Source organism: Pristiophorus japonicus, chromosome 7, assembly GCF_044704955.1.
Source record: "Pristiophorus japonicus isolate sPriJap1 chromosome 7, sPriJap1.hap1, whole genome shotgun sequence".
NCBI classification, from domain to species: Eukaryota; Metazoa; Chordata; class Chondrichthyes; family Pristiophoridae; genus Pristiophorus; species Pristiophorus japonicus.
In genome coordinates, this window is record NC_091983.1 from 153,042,725 (window position 1) to 153,070,046 (window position 27,322).

Below are 27,322 nucleotides of genomic sequence, written 5' to 3' on the forward strand. Positions count from 1 at the left end.
CTTGATAAACCTGAAAACCACCATGTTGCAGAGGAGGACAGATCCACGGAGGATCATGACGAACCAGAGCCTCAGACCGAGGAGGCAGAGGGTGCACACATTCACCACGAATTGTTCCCCGATAATGCTAAATGTTGAACTAAATGGACTCCCGGTGTCAATGGATCTGGACACGGGCGCGAGCCAGTCCATCCTGGGCAAAAAGACTTTCAAAAGATTGTGGTGCAACAAGGCCTCAAGGCCAGTCTTAACTCCAGTTCGCACAAAACTAAGAACTTACACAAAAGAACTGATCCCCATAATCGACAGTGCTACTGTAAAGGTCTTCTACAATGGAACAGTGCACAAGCTACCACTCTGGGTGGTAACGGGCAATAGTCCCACGCTGGTCGGCAGGAGCTGGCTGGGAAAGATATGCTGGAACTGGGATGATGTCCGAGTGCTATCGCACACTGATGACACTTCGTGTGCCCAGGTCTTAAACAAATTTCCTTCACTGTTCGAACCAGGCATTGGGAAATTGCAAGGAGCAAAAGTGCAGATCCACCTAATTCCGGGGGTGCGACCCATCCATCAGAAGGTGAGAACAGTACCATACATGATGAAAGAAAGGGTAGAGATCGAGCTAGACTGGCTGCAAAGAGATGGCATCATTTCACCGATCGAGTTCAACGAGTGGGCCAGTCTGATCGTTCCTGACCTCAAGGGAGACGGCACCATCAGAATCTGTGGTGATGACAAAGTAACTATCAATCGTTTCTCCCTGCAGGACCAATACCCACTACCAAAGGTCGACGACCTCTTTGCAACGCTGGCAGGAGGAAAGACGTTTACGAAGCTGGATCTGACTTCAGCCGACATGACGCAGGAGCCGAAGGAATCATCGAGGGGCCTCACCAGCATCAACACGCACAAAGGTAATTTTGTTTATTACAGAACGCGAAGACGGAGGTAATAGAGAAAGCACCGAGGCCACAGAACGTGTCGGAGCTGCAGTTGTTTCTGGGACTCCTGAACTACTTTGGGAACTTCTTACCGGGTCTCAGCACACTGTTAGAACCACTGCATGTCTTACTATGAAAAGAGGATGAATGGGCTTGGGACAAAAGCCAAGAAAATGCCTTTGTAAAAGTGAGAAAATTGTTATGCTCAAAGAAATTGCTTGTGTTGTATGATCCGTGTAAGCATTTGGTACCAGCATGTGATGCGTCGTCATATGGCATCGGGCATGCATTGCAACAAGCTAATGATTTCGGGAAACTGCAACCGGTTGCTTATGCATCCAGGAGTCTGTCTAAGGCAGAGAGAGCCTACAGGATGATTGAGAAAGAAGCGTTAGCGTGTGTCTGTGGGGTAAAGAAAATGCATCAACACCTATTTGGGCTAAAATTCGAAGTGGAAACTGACCACAAGCCACTAATATCCCTGTTTTCCGAGAGTAAAGCGATAAATACCAACGCATCGGCACGCATCCAGAGATGGGCGCTCACATTGTCCGCATACAACTATGCCATCCGCCACAGGCCAGGCACAGAAAACTACGCCGATGCTCTCAGTAGGCTGCCATTGCCCACCACGGGTTGGAAATGGCGCAGCCCGCAGATTTAGCCATGGTAATGGAAGCATTTGAGAGTGAGCAATCACCCGTCACTGCCCAGCAGATCAAAACTGGACGAGCCAGGACCCGTTATTATCCCGAGTCAAAAGCTGTGTGCTTCACGGGAGCTGGTCCAGTGTCCCAGTGGAAATGCAGGAAGAGAAAAAGCCGTTCTAGCGGCGCAAAGATGAAATGTCTATACAGGCAGACTGCCTTTTGTGGGGCAATCGTGTAGTGGTTCCCAAGAAGAGCAGAGATACCTTCATCAATGACCTCCACAGTACCCACCCAGGCATCGCAATAATGAAAGTGATAGGCAGAACCCACGTGTGGTGGCCCAGTATCTGACATGTATCTCACACTACTGTACACAACTGTATCTTACCATGCTATACATGACTGTAACTAGATATGACTTGTAACCACAAGCATAACTTACCACCAGCGGTGCACTTGCAGGAGACATTGCATATCTGTTCCACAGAGGTATGTAAAGGCAGATCTCAGGCAAGTGTGGCATTCGAGAGCTGTGAAATAAAGGTGCAGGTCCTGAGTGACCTTGACTTCAACATGTGTCTCGTGTGAATCTGTACTGCAGGGACAGGACTTTACAGTGGCGACAAGTTACGGGATCACAGAATCCACAGAATGGCAACCAACGGCTCAGATGAAAAATATAACGCTGGAGATAATTGGGAGGACTTTATAGAAAGGCTCCAGCAAAGCTTTGTAACCAAAGTGGTTGGGCGACGATAAGGCAGACAAGAGAAGAGCCCATCTCTTGACCAGCTGTGGCTCGAAAACATACGCCTTAATGAAGGACCTGCTGGCACCCGAGAAACCAGCAAGCAAGTCGTTTAAAGAGTTGAGCACACTGGTAAGAGACCACCTGAAGCCAGCGAGCAGCCTACACATGGCCAGACACAGGTTCTACAACTACAGACGCTGTGTGGGCCAGAGCATACCCGACTTTGTCGCGGAACTTCGGAGGCTGGCTAGTTTATGTGAGTTCTCCGATGAACTAAGGAGAGAAGTACTGAGAGACTTTTTTATTGAAGGAATAGGCCACGCAGGCATATTCCGAAAGTTCATGGAGACCAAGAACTTGACCCTAGAGGCAGCAGCACTGGTCGCACAGACATTCTTGGGAGGAGAAGAAGAAACGAGGTTGATCTATACTGCGGGTACGACAACTAACGAAACATCGGAACAAGGGGTTCACAGCGTGAAACAAGCCACTACCCCCACACACAGACAAAGGCAGGAGAGCAGGCCCTCAACAGCAGGCAGTGGTGCCAGAAGCCATCAAGGGCCACAGGAACGGCCGTTCACACCTCATCAACCCACAATGCGAGCAATCAACTACAAACTGAGAGAAGCTCAAGAGAGATCAGCTAGACGCAGCTCATCCTTCAGAAACAATGGAAGCGGTCTGTGCTGGAGATGTGGGGGAAGTCACTCATCAAGGGGGTGTCGATTTCAGCATGCTGTTTGCAGAAATTTCAACTATACAGGGCATCTGGCCTGCATGTGCAGAAAAACAGCAGCTCGGCTGGTATACAAATCGGAAGGGTCGGAAAGCAGACCAGAAGACGGTGTGGACAGTGCCTGGGACACCGAGGTACAGCGGGTCAACACGATCAATGTCCACTGTTCTTACAACAAGACGCCTCCAATAATGATGAGGGTCCTACACAACGGGATACCCATCAACATGGAACTGGATACGGGAGCAAGTCAATCTCTCATGAATGTTCAACAATTTGAACAGCTGTGGCCGCACAAAAGCAACAGACCAAAACTTACAAGGGTCGACACCAAACTAAGGACCTATGCCAAAGAAATCATCCCAGTCCTTGGCAGCACCATGCTCTCAGTCACACACAAAGGGACGGTGAACCAACTTCCCCTGTGGATTGTCCCCGGAGATCTCCCAGCACTGTTGGGGAGAAGCTGGCTGGCAAAACTAAATTGGAAATGGGATGATGTTCACGCTATGTCGCCAGAGGAACGGACCTCCTGCTCAACAGTTCTAAGTCGATATGAACATCTCTTTCAGCCAGGTGTGGGCACCTTCAAAGGGGCTAAAGTTAAAACCTACATCACACAGGATGCTAGAATGGTCCATCACAAGGCTAGAGCTGTGCTCTATGTGATGAGGGAAAAGATTGAACATGAACTGGATAGGCTTCTGCGGGAAGGCATTATCTCACCCGTGGAATTTAGCGACTGGGCAAGTCCCATCGTCCCAGTCATGAAGCCTGATGGATCCGTACGAATCTGTGGGGATTACAAATCTACCATAAACAGAGTCTCCCTACTGGACCAATACCTGCTGCCCAGAGCGGAGGACTTATTTGCCACATTGGCTGGAAGAAAACTTTTCTCAAAACTAGATCTCACATCTGCGTATATGACGCAAGAACTGACTGAAGAGTCTAAGCTACTCACCACCATCAACACACATCGAGGCCTTTTCATGTACAATCGATGCCCTTTCGGCATCAGGTCGGCAGTTGCTATATTCCAGCGCAAAATGGAGAGTCTTCTCAAGTCCATCCCAGGGACGGTTGTGTTTCAAGACGACATGCTCATCACGGGCAGGGACACCGACTTCCTCCTCCGCAATTTGGAGGAAGTACTAAATCGGTTGGATCGGGTAGGTCTAAGATTTAAGAAATCCAAGTGTCTGTTTCTCACGCCCGAGGTTGAATTTTTGGGCAGAAGGATTGCCGCTGATGGAATCCACCCAACAAAATCCAAAACTGAAGCAATTCGTCTAGCACCCAGGCCCCGGAATGTCTCGGAACTGCGCGCCTTTCTTGGGCTACTCAATTACTTTGGGAACTTTATGCAGAACTTGAGCACGCTTCTGGAGCCTCTCCATGTGCTCCTCAGAAAGGGGTGCGATTGGTTTTGGGGGGACACCCAGGAACGCGCCTTCAATAAGGCACGCAACCTTCTATGTTTCAACAGTGTCTTGGCTTTTTTTGATCCAGGTAAAAAGCTAGTTCTTACATGTGATGCGTCAACGTACGGGATCGGGTGCGTTTCACAGCATGTCAATGGTGAGGGTAAATTACAACCCATTGCTTATGCCTCCAGGTCACTTTCGCGGGCGGAGCGCGGGTATGGTATGGTGGAGAAGGAGGCGCTCGCGTGCATGTACGGTGTCAAAAAGATGCACCAATACCTTTTCGGGGCCAAGTTCGCATTAGAAACCGACCACAAGTCCCTCATGTCCCTGCTATCCAAGAGCAAGGCAATAAACGCCAACACCTTAGTGCGCATTCAACGGTGGGCACTTATGCTAGCATCTTACGATTACACAATGAGGCACAGACCAGGCACAGACAACTGTGCCGACGCGCTTAACAGGCTACGGCTATGGCGACCACGGAAGAGTCTGACGAACAGGACTGTGAGATAGTCATGGCAATCAATGCCTTTGAGTCCACAGGTTCGCCCATGACGGCTCGCCAAATCAAAGCCTGGACGACCAGCGACCCCACGTTATCCTTAGTCAAAAGATGTGTCTTAACCGGTGACTGGGCAGAGGCTCGCGATGCCTGCCCCGAGGAGATCAAACCTTTCCATAGGCGCATGCATGAGCTATCACTACAGGCAGACTGCCTGATGTGGGGCAGCTGAGTAGTTATGCCCTTGCAAGGCAGAGAGGCCTTGTCCAGGAGCTCCACCGTGAGCACCCGGGGATCATTCTCATGAAGGCCATAGCCATAGCCAGATCACAGTTAAGCAATGTACCCAGGGAGGCGCCGCTAAGTTTATGGTCTTGGCCCTCCAAACCGTGGTCCAGGGTACACGTCAACTATGCAGGACTGTTACTGGGTAAAATGTTCCTTATGGTTGTAGACATGTACTCCAAGTGGTTTGAATGTGAAATAATGTCGGCTCGTACGTCCGTTGCCACTATTGAAAGTCTGCGGGCCATGTTTGCCACACACGGCCTACCCGATGTCCTGGTGAGTGACAACGGGCCATGTTTTACCAGTGCTGAGTTCAAAGAATTCATGACCCGTAACGGGATCAAACATGTCACATCTGCCCCGTTTAAACCAGCGTCCAATGGTCAGGCAGAGAGAGCAGTGCAAACCATCAAGCAAGGCTTAAAGAGGGTAACTGAAGGCTCACTGCAGAATCGCCTATCCCGAGTCCTGCTTAGCTACCATACGAAACGCCACTCGCTCACTGGGATCCCACCTGCTGAACAGAGCACTTAAGACAAGGTTCTCATTAGTTCACCCTCATCTACATGAACAGATGGAGAGCAGGCGGCTTCACCAAAGTACATAAGTACATGCCATGATAGCGCAAATGTGTCACGTGAGATTAAAATCAATGATCCTGTATTTGTATTGAATTATGGACAAGATCCCAAGTGGCTTCCCAGCACTGTCGTGGCCAAAGAGGGGAGCAGGGTGTTTCGGGTCAAACTTCCAAAAGGACTCATTCACCGGAAACACTTGGACCAAATCAAACTCAGATTCACAGACTATCCTGAGCAACCCACCTTGGACCCTACCTTTTTTGATCCTCCAACATACACACCAGTGGCCGCCGGCACCACGGTTGACCACGAAGCAGAACCCATCATCCACAGCAGTCCAGCAGCACCCAACACACCAGCTAGCCCAGCAAGGCCAGCTGCACAGCAGCCCACTGAGGGCCCAACAAATGATTCAACAACACCAGCTTTCACACCGAGATGATCAACCAGGGCAAGAACGATCCCAGATCGACTCACATTGTAAATAGTTACACTATTGACTTTGTGCGGGGGGGGGGAGTGTTGTTTTCTATGTAAACTTGTATTTGCTCTGTACAGCCACCAGAGGGCTCATTCCCTGGAGTCCCAAGGGATCCCATAATCCCTTGGGAGCACAGGTATTTAAGGAACCCTCACAGGTTGGAGAGGCATTCTGGAGACCTGCAAATAAAAGACTAAGGTCACACGTTACTTTGAGCTCACAATGTTCAGTCTGACTCTTTCTCCATAAATAATAATTCGTTTCTAGATGTTCTATTTTTTCCATTAGTCGGGATTCCATTATTTTTTCTGCCACCGATGTTAAGCTGACTGGTCTATAGTTCCCTGGATATGTTCTATCTCCCTTCTTAAATATAGGTATTATGTTAGCTGTCCGCTAGTCCTCCTTTTCCAAAAATGTTATGCGTAATTTATTTTTACAACAGTGGCTACACTCCAAAAGTACTGCATTGACTGTAAAGCACTTTGATACGTCCGGTGGTTGTGAAAGGCGCTATATAAATGCAAATCTTTCTTTTTTCTTTCTGTTTTATTGTTTAGCCAAGTGCCTGACACGCTCACAAAAACCTATCTTTAGGCTTCAGAATCTCCAAGTCAAACTATTGAGAAAACTACATATATTGGATATCAGAATTGAATGTACACTCTTTCCCCATAGAGACAAACTGCACTTACCAGATCACAGAGAACCTGGGAGCGATTTTGCAAGAGCGATTGCTTCGGGACTCTCAAATGGCATATGGATGCTACCAGTGTTTCATCAGCTAACATTATGCAGCTTACCAGCAACAGAATAGATGGGCTTCCCCTGCTTGTCCAGTTAGGACTTTTGCTTACAGGGTTGTCTGGAGCCAAGTGACAGATCTACTCCTCCAGGTATCTTGAATAAGTCAGGCTGGTTGGTCAATGAGTAACAGCATTCTGAAGTATTATAAACCTGCCTGGCTCAAATATCAAATTGCTAAATCTGCCACAGAAGATCAAGTTGGTTTCAATCACTCATTGCCAAGAATGTTATCCAATGTGACCCCAAAGAGACTTTGCTTGCCTCCACTTTGCTGATAACTGACAACCATGAGTTTGAAGCCTTACAAAACAGAGCAGGACCAGGAATTCTTCCTGAGCAGTATGGTGAGCAGCCATAAAATAAATGAGTTACATAGGAACATTAGGGGCAGGAGTAGACCATTCAGCCCCTCGAGCCCGCTCCTCCAATCAATTAGATCATGGCTAATCTGGACCTCAACTCCATTTACTCATCTTTGCTCCATATCCCTTGATACCCTTCCCTGACAAAATCTATTGATCTTAGTCTTGAAAGCTCCAATTGTCCTAGCATCCACAGCTTTTTTTTTGCGGGGGGTGGGGGGGGGGGAGAAGAGTCCCGATTTCTACGACCCTTTGTGTGAAAGAATGCTTCCTGATTGCACGTCCATCATTCTCCTGACCATGGCATGAACATAAATATACCTCATTGAACGTGGTTTCATCAGGTGCAGAACTTTAGCAGCAGTTGTTGGCCTTCCTGCAATTAACGTAGGCATTGAACCCCTGATACATGAGTTTATATTCTCAAGCTAGCCCCCAGGGAATACCGTCCAGCAACTGTCATCCCAAATGTCAGGGTTTCTTCATTAGGTAGATGGTGGACACCTGCCTTCAGCATAATGGAAAAACCTATCCAGGTCAGCTGGGATATGTCTACCATCCTAATGTTCTAGTGTTCCAATACCAGCCTTAATCAGGATCACTACTTAATCCAGATCCTTATATAAGGGGCTTTTGCAAAGAGATGCACCCGTTGTGAGCTGATTTTTCCCCTCGCAAGGCATGAGTCACGGACCACTACAGGTCAGAGTCCTCTGCACCCTGTAACCATTTGTCACAAATTCACTTTGGAACACAGTACTGGATCTCTCACGTGTGCCGAAGCAAGTCGTTCCGTTGCATGCTTCGGAACTCCAATGAAGGAGAACTGTTTGGAGACATCTCATTCACCAAAGGCTCAGCCTGCATTGGGACATTGCAGTCATTGAAGAAAGATGATAAAAGGCCTTTGTTCCTTTGTCCCTCCTTGGCACAGTGGAGGATAGTAATAGACTTCAGGACAACATACACAGACTGGTGAAATGGGAAAACACATGGCAGATGAAATTTAATAGAGAGAAGTGTAAAGTGATACATTTTGGTCGGAAGAATGAGGAGAGGCAATATGAACTAAATGGTATAATTTTAAATGGAGTGCAGCAACAGAGAGACCTGGGGGTGTATGTATACAAATCTTTGAAGTTAGCAGGACAAGTTGAGAAGGCTGTTAAAAATGCATTTGGGATCCTTATTAATCTTTACTAATAGAGGCATAGGGCTAGATTCTCCATTATTTTTGCATGCATACCGCCCACTGAGGTGTAACGCCCAGATATCGCCCCTTTGTCAGACACTTACCGCCGAGCGTTACTTTCGCCATGTACGTAACGGCGGGAAAAAATAATACCGCCCGCCCACATTTTTTGGCCGGAATCATCAGAATGGGCAAAACCAACGGCCATAATATCGCCCAGCGTTACTTTCGGCACGTAATTAATGCCACGATTCAATAATCTGACCGCCCGCCCACTTTTTATTGTCGTAAAGATCACATTTGCCGAAACTAATGCCCAGTATATCGCCCAGTGTCACTTTCACCACCTTGCACACATCTCGCCCATAATATCGCTCACCCAAACCACCGTTCTGAAAAAGTTGAACTGTTCTGAACTAATCACAGCGGTGTAGGCACCATTTTTCAAATCACAGGTCGCTTCATTGAAAAGGCTTCTTCAACTTCGGGGGAGTTTGGATTGACTCTGGAGTTCTTCTCAGTTTAAATGGCCATCTGAACAGACAACTTTTCAGACTGTGGATGATTGGGTTTTACTGTAGGTGTCTTCTAGTGTGGAAATTATTGCTTCTGATCAATCGGTATTATACTTTCATTGGAATGGGGCCAGCCATTTCTCAGCCTGCATCGATTAACACGCAGATGCTGCAGAGTGCAAATGGCACAACGTCTAATGCACACCACTATGTGCCCAATCTAAGACATGCCAGAATGAGGAGGAGGTCCAGACCATAGACACCCCGCACTTACAGGGAGAAGCAGTCTTACCTCGACGTGTCTGAGAATACCTGCCTTCGGAGCCTGCGCTTCCACAAAGTGGTGATCACTGAAATATGCCAGCTCATCAGGGCAGATATGCAGCCTGCCATCAGGACATCACTGTCCGTTGAGATCAAGGTTACCACAGCACTGTCGTTCTACGCGTCCGGTTCCTTTCGGGCCTCCGCGGTCGACATTTCCCCTCTGTCTCACCATGCCACACATTGCTGCATCAGACAAGTCACGGATGCCCTGTACTTGCATAGAATAGACGTTATCAGCTTCCCCAAGACCACTGAGGCTCAGATTGACAGGGTTGGGGCATTCTACTTCATTGTTAAGTTCCCCAAGGTGCAGGGAGCAATACAGTGCACTCACATCGCCATGCGGGCACCTTCTCAGGACCCAGGACTTTATCGTAACAGAAAAGGATTTCACTCCCTGAAGATCCAACTGGTTGTCGACCACAACCAGATCATAATGGCAGTGAATGCCAAATGTCTGGGCAGCTTCGATAAGGCTCACATCCTGCGTAAGAGCGCTGTCTCTGACATGTTTAAGAGTCAGCCACAAGGATAATGCTGGATGCTTGGTGACAACCGATATGGCCTAGCCACCTGGTTGATGACCCCCCTGCGTGACACCCACACCGAGGCCGTGAAGCGATACAACCAGAGCCACAGAGACACATGCAATGTGGTCCAGAAAACAATAACTGTGCTTAAGCAGCGAGTTAGATGCCTGGAGCACTCAGGAGGAGTGCTACAATATGACCCTGAGCAAGTAGCTAAATTCGTGGTCGTGTGCTCCATGCTGCACAACCTGTCTATCAGGAGGGGACAAGAACTGCCAGAAGGGACTGTTGGTCCATCTCAGGAGAGAAAGGAAGAGGAGGATGAGGGGCTGGACGTTGACCTAGGGCCAGACATTCAGGCTGACTATGCAACCATGTCCACACCCCCTCCAGACTGCAAGAAAGGCCCGTGGTGGCTACATAGTTGCAAGACTCTTACGTCAGGAGCTCATAAATGAGCGATTTGCCTGAAAGAACGTTGCCGTAATTGACAAAGCTGACACACTGCTGTGTGTGTGCAGCTTAGACATCAATGGTAGGCATCACCTTGGTGCCAGTTAAAGTTTAAGTTGATTCAAGTTAAGTTTTATTTAACCCTTTCAGGAATCACCAATGTGTAACGGTCCAGCTATCTGAGACAATGCGCAACAAGGTTATGTTTACATTTAATATGACCATTAGTCTCAAATCATAAGTATCATGGGCAAAAACACCCCACCCCCGCCCACAACGCACTTTTTCCACCATTGACATCAATCAAATGGTCAACATGTCCAGTAACACAGATTACAAATGCAAAGCAGGAGGGTGGCCCCCTCCCCCCATACATTACAACAAATTGCATACACCCAGATGGAGATATAATACAGCCATCACCTGCGCACATGCACCTCACTTTCCTTCCCCCATCCCCTTCTTCTTCCCACCTCTACCCCTTCCTCTCCTTCTCCATGGCGCCTGGCCGAAGAGCTCCTCATGCGCTGCCTCATTGGGAGGGATGAAGGCAGAGACGGTGTTTGCACGGGTATGGGAGCCGGGGGGTGCCAAGGTGGGAACATTCTCGGATCCAGTAGCAGGATCTTGGTCCTGCCTCTCGTGTGTCGTTGGCACTGGTATTGCGGAACCTAGGGAGGACCACTGGGAGGCCTGTGCCAACAGTGTTTCTGGCTATCGCCTCCAGGGACTCCGCCATTCGCGGAACTTACTCAATCAATGTGCCAGAGATGGTGGCCAGCTGTCGGGATATGTCCCCCAATGCATTGAGGATCTGGTCACCAATGTCTACAGTTCTCCTGGACAACTGTACCATCTCTCCGCTCTCATCTGGCGCTCATGGACCAGACCTGGCGCGTCCACGAAACCTTCGCAGGGTCGGCGCCGTCTGGGGACAAATGGGGTGCCCTGTGACGAGGTGCTTGGGCCCGATACCTCCAGAGTGGAGGCGGGAATGACCAGAGGAGCACTAGATGGCCTTGGGGTGGAATGCCTTCTGGAGCCTGGCGATGCAGGTTCCTCGAAGTCGGCACCCTCATCTGTAGAGAACAGGCCCAGCGGATTGACGGGCGAGAATCGGAGCTCCTCAGCACCAGATGTAGGATCGTCCAGCGAGTCCGGCCCCACGCCCCCACCTTCTGACCTTCTGGGGCTGTGCTGTTGGCTGAGCTGCAAGACACAAAGTTATTAGAGGAGAACGAGGTGCAAGGGTCACAAGGTGATTCCAGTGCTACACACAGCATATGCACGACAAAAGCACCATCGCTCTCAAAATCATCACAGACATCACATTTCATGACCATCAACACAGTCTGCATTGCAATGATTTTCATTGGGCCAGCATTATTTATAGGACAATTTTAGAAATCATCTATCATATATCTCTGTTTGGCTAAGAGTGGGTGTGGCATTATTGACTTTAGATCGCGCAATGGTGTCGACTTTATTCATGTGGCATCACTTCAGGGTCTGCAGCTGCTTGGGCATGCTTCCCCACGAGTGTGAGCACCCACTCCTCGATGTCAATGATGTCGCTGATAATCGTCGATAGCTTCTTCTGTAAAAGGTAACAGGATGACATGGCATGCGATCATTGCGTGATATCATTGATAGGTACTGTCACAGAGACTGATACAACACATAACCGACAGATGTAATCATGATTATTATGATAATTATCATTCTTTACCTAAAGACGTACACCGTAACCACAGTCTTTGAGTAAAACATACCCGGTAAAAGTGAAAGACCTCACATCTGATTATAGTCACTCATGATTCTTACAAATCAAATTATGTAAATATATAAGTACATGTAAATAAATGTAATACTTTTGCGGATCCAACAAGGTAGTTCCATCGCTTGCAGCATTGGTTGCCCTCACACACCTCGTTGGTCGCCGACGAGAACACCTCTGCTATCTCGGCCCATATCTTCTGGTAGGCCTTGGGGTGGGCTTCTCATGCCCTCCCTGTGTCAAATCACCCCAGCGATACTCGACCTCCTGCAGGAGGGAGGCATTTGCCTTGTCCAAGAACCTCCTCGCTCTTTTGCACCCTCCAATGTGTTCCTCTCCCAGCTCACTGCTCTCGCCAGCGTCAGTCTCTACAGCGTGCAATGTCAAATCCTCCTCTCTATTATAGGCACCAAATTCGGGCAAATATCTGGCTGGTAACAGCTAATTTTTTTTCCCAATTTGCTATAAATCTCGAAACTCTCCCTCCTTCCTCCAAAAGCAGCCACACCACACCCACACATGCCTTCACTCTCTCTCAGATCCCTCTCTCTCTGTCTCCTCTTATGTGCATGTCATGATGATCCTTGAAACATAGAAACATAGAACATAGGTGCAGGAGTAGGCCATTCGGCCCTTCGAGCCTGCACCGCCATTCAATAAGATCATGGCTGATCATTCCCTCAGTACCCCTTTCCTGCTTTCTCTCCATACCCCTTGATCCCCTTAGACGTCAGGGCCATATCTAACTCCCTCTTGAATATATCCAATGAACTTGCATCAACAACTCTGCGGCAGGGAATTCCACAGGTTAACAACTCTCTGAGTGAAGAAGTTTCTCCTCAACTCAGTCCTAAATGCCCTACCCCTTATCCTAAGACTATGCCCCCTGGATCTGGACTTCCCCAACATCGGGAACATTCTACCCGCATCTAACCTGTCCAGAATCTTATATGTTTCTATGAGATCCCCTCTCATCCTTCTAAACTCCAATGTATAAAGGTCTCTCCTCATATGTCAGTCCAGCCATCCCGGGAATCAGTCTGGTGAACCTTCGCTGCACTCCCTCAATAGCGAGAACGTCCTTCCTCAGATTCGGAGACCAAAACTGAACACAATATTCCAGGTGAGGCCACACCAAGGCCCTGTACAACTGCAGTAAGACCTCCCTGCTCCTATATTCAAATCACCTAGCCATGAAGGCCAACATACTATTTGCCTTCTTCACCGCCTGCTGTACCTGTATGCCAACTTTCAATGACTGATGAACCATGACACCCAGGTCTCGTTGCACCTCCCCTTTTCCTAATATTCCGCCATTCAGATAATGTTCTGTCTTCGCGTTTTAGCCCCCAAAGTGGATAACCTCACATTTATCCACATTATACTGCATCTGCCATGCACTTAACCTGTCCAAGTCACCCTGCAGCCTCTTAGCATCTCCTTCACAGCTCACACCGCCACCCAGTTTAATATCATCTGCAAACTTGGAGATATTACACTCAATTCCTTCATCTAAATCATTGATGTATATTGTAAAGAGCTGGGGTCCCAGCACTGAGCCCTGTGGCACGCCACTAGTCACTGCCTGCCATTCTGAAAAGGACCCGTTTATCCCGACGCTCTACTTCCTGTCTGTCAACCAGTTCTCTATCCACGTCAGTACATTAGCCCCAGTACCATGTGCTTTGATTTTGCACACCAATCTCTTGTGTGGGACCTTGTCAAAAGCCTTTTGAAAGTCCAAATACACCACATCCACTGGTTCTTCCTTGTCCACTCTACTAGTTACATCCTCAAAAAATTCCAGAAGATTTGTCAAGCATGATTTCCCTTTCATAAATCCATGCTGACTTGGACTGATCCTGTCACTGCTTTCCTGAATCGCAGGAATCGAGCGTTGCCATGCCATTGCTAAGGACGGCGACACTTTACGGCAGAAGGTCAGAGAGATTTAACGCTAACACCCATTTCATGTCGCTTGCAGTAATGTTCAATTTCGGAAATGGGGCTTTGAGAATGGGCGACAAGCTGGCGACCTGAAAACCCATTTTTAACCGCCCACGCTGGAAATAATGCCCATTTTTGGGCGATCTGCACAAAAGTGTAAAATCTAGCCCATTGAGTACAAAAGCAAGAAAATTATGGTAAACCTTTATGAAACGCTGGTTAGGCCTCAGCTGGAGTATTGTGTTCAGTTCTGGACACCGCACTTTAGGAAGGATGTCAAGGCCTTAGAGAGGGTGCAGAAAAGATTTACTAGAATGGTACCAGGATTGCAGGATTTTAATTATTTTTCTTGGAGTTGAGATAGTTAAGAGGAGCTACACAAAATCTTCAAGGGTTTTGATAGAGTAAATGAGGAGAAACTGTTTCCATTGGCAGAAGGGTCGGTAATTAAAGGACACAGATTTAAGGTGATTGGCAAAAGAACTAGAGGTGACATAAGGAATTTTCTTTTTGCAAGATGTTGTGATTTGGAATGCACTGCCTGAAAGGTGGTTGTTATATATGTAAACCTGTAAATATCTTGTTTAACCACCAGAGGGTTCAACCCTTGGAGTCCCAAGGGATCCCACAATCCCTTGGAGCACCTGTATTTAAAGAGGTCTCACAGGCTGGAGAGGCACTCTGGAGACCTGCAATAAAAAACTAAGGTCACACTTTACTTTGAGCTCACAGTATCTGGTCAGACTCTTTATTCATACACAACAGTGGCGGAAGCAGATTCAATAGTAACAATCAAAAGGAAATTGGATAAATACTTGGAGCGGAAAAAAATTACAGGGCCATGGGGAAAGAATGGGGAGTGGGATTAATTGGATAGCTCTATCAAAGAGCAGGCATAGGCACAATGGGCTGAATCACCTCCTGCTCTATCATTGCATGATTCCATGATTTTGATCTTTGATCATAGCATTAAATGAGAGTGCTCATGACATTTTTTCATTCTCTTGAATGCATAATACTTGGTTGGTTGGCATTCATGAATAAACCTTGCTTTTCCACTCCAGCCAAGTCGCAAACATGACTTGAACCCTTCTAGGTTTTATGGGTTCCTTTGTATAAAAATGGCAAAGTTGTGCAGAACACCGAAGATGCAGATGATCTTAGAAACATAGTAACATAGAAATTTACAGCGCAGAAGGAGGCCACTTCTGCCTATCGTGTTCGCACCGGCCGACAAAGAGCCGCACGGCCCTTGATCAACAGCCCTATAGGTTACATATAAACCTATGAACAATGACGTAACGGCAAAGAGCACCCAGCCAAACCAGTCCACCTCACATAACCGCGACACCTCTGAGACTGAAACATTCTACACTCCACCCAACCAGAGCCATGTGATGTCCTGGGAAAGGCAAAAACCAGATAAAAACCCAGGCCAATTTAGGGAGAAAAAAATCTGGGAAAATTCCTCTCCGACCCATCCAGAGATCGAAACTAGTCCAGGAGATCACCCTGGCCGTATTCTATTCCCTGTAGTACTTATCATTATATCTATACCGTCCAACAAAAGGTCATCCACCCTAATCCCAATTACCAGCTCTAGGTCCATAACCCTTCAGGTTACGGCACTTCAATTGCCCATCCAAACATCTCTTAAAAGTGGTGAGGGTTTCTGCATCCATCACTTTTCCAGGCAGTGAGTTCCAGATCCCCACAACCTTCTGCGTAAAGAAGCCCCCCCTCAAATCCCCTCTCAATCTTCTACCAATCACCTTAAAATTATGCCTCCTCATAATAGACCCCTCCACCAATGGCAATAGACCCTTACTATCCACTATGTCCAGGCCCCTCAATATTTTGTATGCCTCAATGAGGTCGCCTCTCAACCTCCTCTGTTCCAATGAGAACAAACCCAGCCTATCCAATCTGTCCTCATAACTAAGATTCTCCATTCCAGGCAGCATCCTAGTAAATCTCCTCTGCATCCTCTCTAATGCAATCATGTCCTTCCTATAATACGGTGACCAGAACTGCACACAGTACTCCAGCTGTGGCCTAACCAAAGTATTATACAATTTAAGCATAACCTCCCTGCTCTTATAGTCTATGCCTCGGCCAACAAAGGCATGCATTCCATATGCCTTCTTAACCACCTTATCCATCTGGCCTACTACTTTCAGGGATCTGTGGACAAGCACTCCAAGGTCCCTTTGTTCATTTACACTATTAAGTGGCCTACCGCGAATGTGTATACCCTTTCCTTATTAGTCCTCCCAAAGTGCATCACCTCACACTTCTCTGAATTAAATTCCATTTGCCACTGCTCTGCCCACCTGACCAGTAAATTGATATCCTCCTGCAGCCCATGACTTTGCTCTTCACTATCAACCACACAGCCAATTTTAGTGTCATCTGCAAACTTCTTAATCATACTCCCTATATTCAAATCTAAATCGTTAATATATACCATAAAAAGCAAGGGACCCAATACTGAGCCCTGCAGAACCCCATTGGAAACATCCTTCCAATCACAAAAACATCGATCAATCATTAGCCTTTGCTTCCTACCTCCAACCAATTTTGGATCCAACTTGCCATTTTGCCCTGGATCCCATGGACTTTAAACCTCATGACCAGTCTACCATGCGGGACCTTATCAAAAGCCTTGCTAAAGTCCATGTATACGACATCATACGCATTACCCTCATCAACCCTCTTGGTTACCTCCTCAAAAAATTCAATCAGGTTGGTCAAACACGATCTTCCCTTAATAAATCCGTGCTGACTGTCCCTAATTAATCCTTGCCTATCCAAATGCAGATTTATCCTGTCTTTCAGGATTTTTTCCAATAGCTTCCCACCACTGAGGTTAGACTGACAGGCCTGTAATTACTCAGCCTATCCCTTTCTCCCTTCTTAAACAAGGGCACTACATTAGCAGTCCTCCAATCCTCTGGCACCATGCCCATATCCAAAGAGGACTGGAAAATGATGGTCAAGGCCTCTGCTATTTCCTTTTTTACTTCGCTCAAGAGCCTGGGATGCATTTCATCCGGGCCTGGAGACTTAGCTACTTTCAAAGCTGCTAAACCCCTTAATTCTTCCTCTCTCACTATATTTATTTCATCCAAAATATCACACTTGTCCTCTATAGCAGTATCTGCATTACCTCTTTCCTTTATGAAAACAGATGCAAAGTATTTGTTAAGAACCCTACCAACATCTTCCGCCTCCACACAAAGATTACCCTCATGGTCTCTAATAGGTCCTACCTTTTCTTTAGTTATCTTCTTAATCTTAATATATTTATAGAATATCTTAGGGTTTTCCTTAATTTTACTGGCCAAGAATTTCTTGTGCTCTCTCTTAGCATTCCTAATATCCTTTTTAATTTTGCCTCTTAACTTTCTATATTCCTCTAAAGATTCTAAAGTATTTAGAGGTTGATATATGACATAAACGTCCCTTTTTTCCTTAATCCTCCCCTGTAAGTCCCTAGACACCCAGGGGGCTCGAGAATTATTTTTCCCAGACTTTTTCTTCAAGGGCACATATTTGGCTTGAGCATTCCGGATCTCCTCTTTGAATGCCTTCCACTGTTTCGACACTGATTTACCCACAAGTAGCTGTTTCCAATCCACAATGGCCAAATCATTCCTTAACTTAGCAAAATTAGCTTTTCCCCAATTCGGAATTTTATTCCAGGCCTATGCTTGTCCTTATCCATAACCAACTTGAATCTGACTGAATTATGGTCACTGGCACCCAAGTGCTCTCCCACTAATACCCCTTCAACCTGCCCAGCTTCATTCCCCAAAACTAAATCCAAGACCGCCCCCACTCGTGTTGGGCATATTGCATACTGACTAAAAAAAATTCTCTCGAATGTATCTCGAGAATTCCGCACCCTCTATACCTTTCACACAAAATTTGTCCCAATCAATATTTGGATAGTTAAAATTCCCTACTATTACTGCCCTATGGTTTTTAGACTTCACAGCAATTTGCCTACGTATTTGCTCCTCTATCTCCCTCCCACTGTTTGGGGGTCTATAATACACGCCCAACAGTGTGATCGCCCCTTTTTTATTTTTCAATTCGACCCATATGGCCTCATTTGATGATCCCTCTAACATATCATCCCTCCTCACCGCTGTAATAGTTTCTTTAATCAGTACCGCAACCCCCCCTTTTTTACCACCTCTCTATCTTGTCTAAAAATCCTGTAGCCAGGAATATTGATCTGCCAAACCTGCCCCTCTTTCAGCCATATTTCTGTAATGGCTATAATGTCATACTCCCAAGTGTCTACCTGTGCTCTCAGCTCATCCGCCTTATTCGCTATACTCCTTGCATTAAAGTATACACCATTCAGCACAGGAAGACCTCCTTGCTTACTACACACTAAGCCCTGTTTCCTCTGTCTTACAGATTCGCTTTCTAGATTCTTGCTATCCAACTTCTGCTTTATTTCCCTCCCTTTTGAATTCGTTCTCAGGTTCCCATCCCCCTGCCAAGCTAGTTTAAACTCTCCCCAACAGCACGAGCAAAGCTCCCCGCGAGGATATTGGTCCCGGCGCTGTTGAGGTGCAACCCGTCCAGTTTGTACAGGTCCCATCTCCCCCAGAAGCGGTCCCAATGCCTCAAGAATTTAACACCAATTTTCCAGCCACGTGTTCATCCTCTCTATCCTTCTATTCTTATACTCATTAGCACGTGGCACCGGTAGTAACCCGGAGATTACTACCTTTGAAGTCCTACCCTTTAATTTTCTTCCTAGCACCCTAATTTCTTCCTGTAGGATGTCATCCCTCATTTTACCTATGTCATTTGTCCCAATATGGACCACGACCTCTAGCTCTTTACCCTCCCCCCCCTCCCCCCAGGATGCCCTACGTCTGCTCTGTGACATCCTTGACCCTGGCACCAGGGAGGCACAAAACCACTCGGGAGTCACGTCTATGGCTGCAGAAACGCCTGTCAGTTTCCCTAACTATAGAATCCCCAATCACTCGGGCTTTCTTGTTCTTCGTCCCTCCCCCTGTGTAGCTGAGCCACCCGTGGTGCCTTGCAATTGGCTCTGGCTGCACTCGCCCAGAGGCCCAATCCGATACTCATAATTGAATATCGGTTTGAAAGCGAGATGGACTCACGGGGGGACTCCTGCGCTAGCTGCCTAGCACATTTATGACATCTGGTGGTAACCCACTTCCCCTCTACCTGCACACCTTTAACCTGTGGGGTGACCACCTCCTGAAACATGCTATCCATGCAGCTCTCAGCCTCGCGGATGCATCTCCAAAAAGCGGAACTCGAGCAGTTGAAGCTGGAGACACCTCCTGCACACATGGTTGTCTAGGCTGAACGAAGCGTCCAGGACTTCCCACATGCCGCAGGATGTGCACTCCACGGGACTGAGCTGCACTGCCATCCCTCTCGTTAGCCTTATCTAGTTTTAAATTTTCATAAAAAGAAAGAGAGAAAAGAGAGCTACTCACCAACTCACCTCATCGACCTCTGTGGCCTCCCAATCTCTCAGCCTCTGAACTCCCTTGGACACTTCCTTGGTGCTATAGAGTATGACACCACCTGATCAGTCGAGACATCGGAAACACAGATCAGGAACATATTGCAGTATTCTCCCCTCTACCTCGTGGTAATTTCTACAAAAAAAAAACCAATGGGAGGTGGGGTGCCTTTCATCATCCACGACTGGCTTCACCAATAGCTGCCCCCCATCCAGATCAGCAGATTAAGATAGCTGACATTTTTGTTTCCTTCCACAAGCAGAACAGTTTAGCTAAGATCCAGGAATGGCAGAAAGAAGCATAGTCATTGCCATTGTACTGGAGATGGACAAACGGGTAAAAGGCAAACAGTCAGTGGCATACAGATGAACTAACTTACCAAGAATGGGGTTGGATAGCCAATCACAATCAGAACACAAGGGAAAATACACCTAAACCAGACATTTAGAGGAAAACACAAAATCATTGAGATAGAAAAACCAATAACATATTGATGAGCAAGAACTGTAAGGGAGTAACACTCTATACAGTTGTAACATAAAACTGGACTTACCATCAGTGTAATGTACCCTTCCCTGATCATGATCGTATCACTCTGAATTATTCAGTTATACTGTTGTAATGCAAGCTGGCTCTGAAACTGATTGGACCCCCACAACATGAAAAATCAACAAAAGCAAAATACTGCGGATGCTGGAAATCTAGACAGAGGTTATGGTCTGCTTTCACTCCTTCACCTACCTCCCAGAACCATGATAGACTTCACGTTGTCCACACCATTCACCCCACCAGCGTCCACATTCAACAGGTCATCCTCCGCCATTTCTGCCACCTCCAGCATGATTCCACCACCAAACTCATCTTCCCCCCACCTCTCCTCCTTTCAGCATTCTGAAGGGAACGGTCCCTCCGCGAAACCCTGGTCCACTCCTCAATCACCCCCAAAACCCCCATCCCTTCCCACGGCACTTTTAAAAAATTCATTCCGGGTTGTGGGCATCACTGGCAAGGCCAGCATTTATTTCCCATCCTAATTGCCCTTGAGAAGGTGGTGGTGAGCCGCTTTCTTGAACTGCTGCAGTCCGTGAAGTGAAGGTACTCCCACAGTGCTGTTAGGGAGGGAGTTTCAGGATTTTGACTTAGCAACGATGAAGGAACAGCGATATATTTCGAAATCAGGATGGTGTGTAACTTGGAAGAAAACTTGCAGGTGATGGTGCTCCCATGCTGCCCTTATCCTTCTAGGTGGTAGAGGTCATGGGTTTGGGAGAATCTGCCGAAGAAGCCTTGGTGCTTTGCTATAGAGCATCTTGACACTGCAGTCACGGTGCACTGTTGGTGGAGGTAGTGAATGTTGAAGGTGGTGGATGGGGTGCCAATCAAGTAGCCTGCTTTGTCCTGGATGATGTTGAGCTTCTTGAACATTGTTGGAGCTGCACTCATCCAGGCAAGTGGAGAGTATTCCATCACACTCCTGACTTGTACCTTGTAGATGGTGGAAAGGCTTTGGGGAGTCAGGAACTGAGACACTCGCCACAGAATACTCAGCCTCTGACCTGCTCTTGTTGCCACGGTCTTTATATGGCTGGTCCAGTTAAATTTCAGCTTAATGGTGACCCCCAGGATGTTGCTGGTGGAGGATTCGGCAATGGTAATGTTGTTGATTATCAAGTGGAGGTGGTTTGACTCTCGCTTGTTGGAGATAGTCATTGCCTGGCACTTGTGTGACGCGGATGTTACTTGCCACTTATCAGCCCAAGCCTTAATGTCGTCCAGATCTTGCTGCATGCGGGCATGGACAGCTTCATTTTCTGAGGAGTTGCAAATGGAACTGAATACTGTACAATCATCAGCGAACATCCCCAGTTCTGACCTTATGATGGAGTGACGGTCATTGATGAAGCAGCTGAAGATGGTTGGGCTTAGGACACTGCCCTGAGGAACTCCTGCAGTGATGTTCTGGAGCTGGGATGATTTGACCTCCAACAACCAGAACCATCTTCTTTTGTGCTAGGTCTGACTCCAGCCAGTGGAGAGTATTCCCCCTGATTCCCATTGACTTCAATTTTACCAGGGATCCTTGATGCCACACTCAGTCAAATGCTGCCTTGATATCAAGGGCAGTCACTCTCACCTTCCTGTGCAAGTGCCGGAGATGCAATATCTGCCCTTTTATCTCCTTCCGTCCCTCCGTCCAGGGCCCCAAATACTCCTTCCAAGTGAACCAGTGATTTACTTGTACTTCTTGCAGCTTAGTATACTGTATTTGCTGCTCATGATGCGGTCCCCTCTACATTGGGGAGACTAAATACAGATTGGGTGACCGCTTTGTAGACACGTCCAATCAGTCTGCAAGCATGATCCCGGGCTTCCGATCGCATGTCACTTTAATTCTCCACTCCACTCCCACTCTGACTTCTCTGTCCTCGGCCTCTTACAAGTTCCTACAAAGCTCAACATAAGCTCGAGGAACAGCACCTCATCTTTTGATGAGGCACTTTATAGCTTTCTGGACTCAACTTCGAGTTCAACAATTTCAGACCATAAACTCTGTCCCTATTTTTTTCAGATGACAGCTGTAGATGATTTTCCTATAACCATTTACACCTCTTCTAAACCCATCGTTTGTTTCTTTACTTATCCCATTACCATCTCCTTTTGCTTTGTACAATCACACCTTTTGTCATTTAATCTCTCCTGCCTTCCATCCTATCACAGACCTTCCCTTTTGTTCTTCCCTCCCCCTCCGCCTTTCCCTTCCCCTGCATTTGCTTAAAATCAGTGACATCTCTAAATTTTTCCAGTTCTGACGAAAGGTCATCGACCTGAAACGTTAACTCTATTTCTCTCTCTACAGATGCTGCCTGATCTGCTGAGTATTTCCAGCATTTTCTGTTTTTATTTATGAAAAATAAACAGTAGTTTATAAAATGTTTATTCTACTGTCTGGTAGTTTGTTTTAGTGCATGTACACAACTCACATCATAATAACTTCCATTCATATCTGAATTTCTGCTCTTATCCCATTGAATTTGATGCATTAAACTAATTTTCACCAATAATAATTTGTTATGTTTGCATAACCTTTAATACGAGATCTGTTTCTTGGTGTATGTTTTTAGTGATTTAGCAATAATATTTTAATATGTACCAACCAAAATGTATGATAATGTCTGAAATGTAGTTGATGATGTTTAACAACCTCAAATTCACATAATAATTTTGAAAAATATCTATAAATGTTATTGAGCCAGTATTTATGTTGGGTATTAATGGCGAACTAACAGCGTTCGCTGTTATTACCCCTTTGAAACTGACCACAACTTGAGGATGTAATGCATATGCATACTAACGCAGAAATCCTGAAGTTGCAGGCACTCAGTTATTGCTCTGACACTGGCTGCACTGTGCTCAATTCTTTCCCCGCTCACTCACAGCCATCAATCAGTATAATTAGTGATATCAGTGAAACTGATGAAAACTTGGGCTTTTCCATGGTAAAATCGCTGTTAAATACCCCATTAAATGTTAGCCTTGTTGGATTAGGTGTAACTTGGGTTTTAACAGTGTATTGACTGCTAATCAAATGATATGGCCCTGAAAAACTAATTTTAATTATGTAGAGTGTCAAATTTCTCCATTATGATAAAAATTTAAATTTTTAGGAAACCTAAAATTTTTATAATGTTTTTTAAAGTTTGTTTGTGATATTTTAGGTTCTACCTTATCCCCATGTAAGACCCCAAATCTTTGTTTTGCTCTCTGTAACATTTTAAAATGTCAGGATAAAAGCAAGTTCTCATTTCCTGCTTCCCTGTCTATGAGAATTCTGCAAAGTGATTGGCTGTTTAGACAGCATGTTGACATCACAGCACATCGCAGTAGGGAATTCCCCATTGAACTGCACTGAAATCACTTAGGCGTTGAAAAAGGCAAACCCCTGGGCAGCTTTCTTCGGGGCCAGCGGCGAACACCTTTGCTTCGCCGCTGACTGCAAATCCCGGGCCAAAATTTTTCAAACAAATTTAGACTTCACGGAGCAGGATTATGTATGTTACATTTTTTAGGTGATTGCGCCAGATTTCAATTCGGGTTCTGTGTCATTGACGATTTCTGTAAGGGGCGCCTAACAATCCTTATTATCCAGAATGTGCCTTTACTTGTCCATTAGCTAGGAAAATGATAGCAAGACCCAAAGACTGAACAGAGAAACCACTCTGCAGTACTCTGGCTCACTGAAATGTACCAGATGCTGCCACATTTTCAGGTGGACTGAATACACTATCAGACCAAGATTCAGACTATAAACAACAGTCAATGGCCGGGAAATTGCGTAGCACCCTGTTTGGGGGCGATAACAGCTGTGAGGCAGGACTCCCTGCCAAAATAATGCATTTCATTACCTCTCTGGGGCGCTAACGGGCCAGGAGCGAAGTAAGTGGGGCGTAGCGCTGCCGTGTAGGTTGGGCTCTTCCCTTCATTAAAGGGGAGGGCCAAGCTACAGACTCTGCAGTGCCTAGCCTACCTGGATCACCAGGGAGCGGGGTGGTGTACCAGCAGCCCGGCACTCAAGTGGGGTGCTGGGCTGCTAGAATGCGGCACGGACCCCACATTCAAGGAGGCAAGTAAGTCGGACGATTTTTTATTCACGTGTACACCACCTCCCCTTTAACTAGCGCCATGTGAGCGGCTTGCCACCATATACATGCCCCTTGAATCTGTCAAGGAAGACTAGTGAGGAACCCTGAAGAAATATTACAGGAGTGGATAGGAGCAGCTCAGGGAATCAATCTCTCCTTGCCAGGATTCCCTAAAATGGCTGTGAATGCAAATTATGAGTTGGGGAAATGGATCTTAAGAACATAAGAACATAAGAAATAGGAGCAGGAATATGCCATTCAGCCCCTCGAGCCTGCTCCGCCATTTAATAAGATCATGGCTCATCCTCTGCCTCAAATCCACTTTCCTGCACTATCCCCATATCCCTTGATTCCCTTAATATCTTCTTTAAGGGATGTGATTGATTGCTTTTTTTAATGAATGGGAGTATTTGAGAGATAGTGAAGTGCACTGTGTGTGTTTTTGTGAGTGTTTAAGTGTTTTTCAATTGGTTCATTTTCAGTTAATGTGAAATTTGTGCCAATCAGTTTCGAGCCCTATGGACATCTCAGTCGATTTCAAGCAACACATTGGACACTCAACAGATGCAAAACTTGTAAATATTTTGAGCTTGAAATTGTGCAATGCCTGTTTGGGGTGATAACTTTTTGGGTGCACAAAAGTATCGGCGAGCGATAAAAATTTGCTTCTACCGGGAACTTCCGCTTTAGCGCATCAAGAGGGTAGTGGAGCATTAAATCAAGCGCTGCCACTTCCCTTAGAGCGCTAAAGGGAGTGAGAGGGGCGGTATCGGCAGAGCGCTGAGCAATGTTCGGGGCAGTTCTGCGGAGCCTTTACAGGCTCCTTCCCTCCATTAAAGGGAAGGGCCAAATGCTGCATTGAATGAATCTTCAAGCTGTGTCTGTTGGGTGCCGGCACCTGCACATAGCAGCCCCAAGCACTGTAAGAGAGTGTAGGGCTGAGCAATCACGGTGGCAAAAGAAAGCAGGAGGCACCAGAATGAGGACACAAATAAATTGTGCCCTACCTGACCACCACTGCCTTTAAATATCACTCCCCAACCAGTCAGCTGAGGTGACATCGCCTCCTGCAGCTGCTGTTGTTGACGTCCGGTGATGCTGCAGAGGGCGGGAGCGAATAGCACATCTGGAGCGGTAACGGGTTGCTGCGCACCAGATGATGTCACAATCTACAGGGCACAAGAGATCGAGTGTTGGTGCCAGCACTAACCACCAGGGAAGTTCTCGGGTGTCGGTGATTTTGCAGGTCGGTAACCCCTTAGTGCCCCGTTACCGCCCCACACAGGCGCTAATGAGAGGCGCAAACCAGGCCACTTTCCATATATTCTAGGAATAAAGCCCAGAATCTCATATCTCGTTATAATTGTTTCAATTGTTCTGTCCAAAGATTTTATTTTTATTTTGTTGAAACATGAAGTCATTCCCTGTATTAGAACGTGCTAGAAAACCATAATATTAAAAGTAGAATAGCCTTGTTGCAACTCAGATGAATGAAGTGAAATGGGCTGTACTTAAATAACTCATGCTTTCTTATTTCTGTTTAGATATAACACGACTATCCCCAGAGCACGGCTCAAACGACTGACCAAAATGGTCTTGGTGTTAGTGGCCGTTTTTGTGGTTAGTTCGGCACCATACCATGTGATGCAACTGGTAAATCTCAAAATCACTCAACCGACCACTGCTTATTACATTGGCTATTATATCTCCATCTGCCTCAGCTATGCCAGCAGCAGCATTAACCCCTTTCTCTACATATTGCTCAGTGGCAATTTCCGAAGGAGGCTGACTGGCTGCACAAAGATTCAAATGAAAGTGACTGAACGTGAAATTATTAACATAGAAAACACGGTGAAGTCAAGTGATTAGATGCAATCGCCTCTTTACAAGCAAAAAAGACTCTGTGAAGTGTTACTGTATAGGTGAATATAATAATGCAGATTTCAATGTTTAAATTGCCATCTTGAATAAAAGTAGCTCTACATTATAAATACATGATGCTGCTACTTTTAACTTAGATACAGTCTGTCTAATCAAACATGTTCCTACCTCCAGTATGCAGTAGAAAATCTATCAGGTGCAAAGAATGTTCTAGATCAATGGAACTGGATGGTGCAGTGTCTGTCCCTTCAGTCTGAATCCAACCAAGAAAGAGCCAGATTAGGGTTTCTCTTCAAAATCTGTGTAAAATTTAATTCTTAGGCTCAGACCTCATTTCAAGAGGCAGCAAAAAGAAATTACATTGTTACAATAGAGACATGGATCAAAATCCATTGTCAGAACAATATTGGTCAGAGCCCTGAAGTCCAGCTCTTGCACACCATTCATTGGAAAAATGTTTTTAATCTCCATGTTACTGTCATCCATCTGCTCAATAAAAATCAACATTCAGTTAGAGTGGCATAAGTGGCCCCTGCAGCATTAAAACGGAAACAACTCAAAACAACTGTTCTTACCTATCCCACAATATATCTACACATATATTTCAAGCCATTTTTAATGTAAACTATGGCTGTTCCTTACAACTAGCAATGCTTTTTGCATGCATTTCTGTACCTGTGATAACATGGTTTTAAATAATTGTTAGAAATAAGTGCAGTTATATGCATTAGTGCTTACAATTATGTTTTCAAGTTTAATAGCAGTTTTGAGAAGAAGATTTTCCACAGTACCTGTATTTGTTCTGTATATTTAATTGATAGCTATCATATTTTCTGTTTTTACTTTTATATTTGTAATGAGATTGAGGTTATAGAATACAATAATTAGAGAACAAAATTAAATGTAGAGTGGCAAAAATCTGATGTGAACTTCTAGGTTAACTTATATTTGTATATTATATGATGTTCTAAAATGTTATGTAAATATATGTAAATGC

General features: G+C 46.0%; 1 protein-coding gene across 1 annotated transcript in view; it reads left to right on the forward strand.

The window, feature by feature from the left end:
* The window catches only part of mchr2a (melanin concentrating hormone receptor 2a), a 48,792-nt gene extending 22,479 nt beyond the window's left edge, over positions 1-26,313 (forward strand). The window contains exon 5 of the mRNA XM_070884490.1: positions 25,989-26,313. Within this exon, the coding sequence (XP_070740591.1) occupies positions 25,989-26,313 (325 nt within the window). The remainder of the gene's footprint in view (positions 1-25,988) is intronic.
* The last annotated feature ends 1,009 nt before the right edge of the window (positions 26,314-27,322 follow it).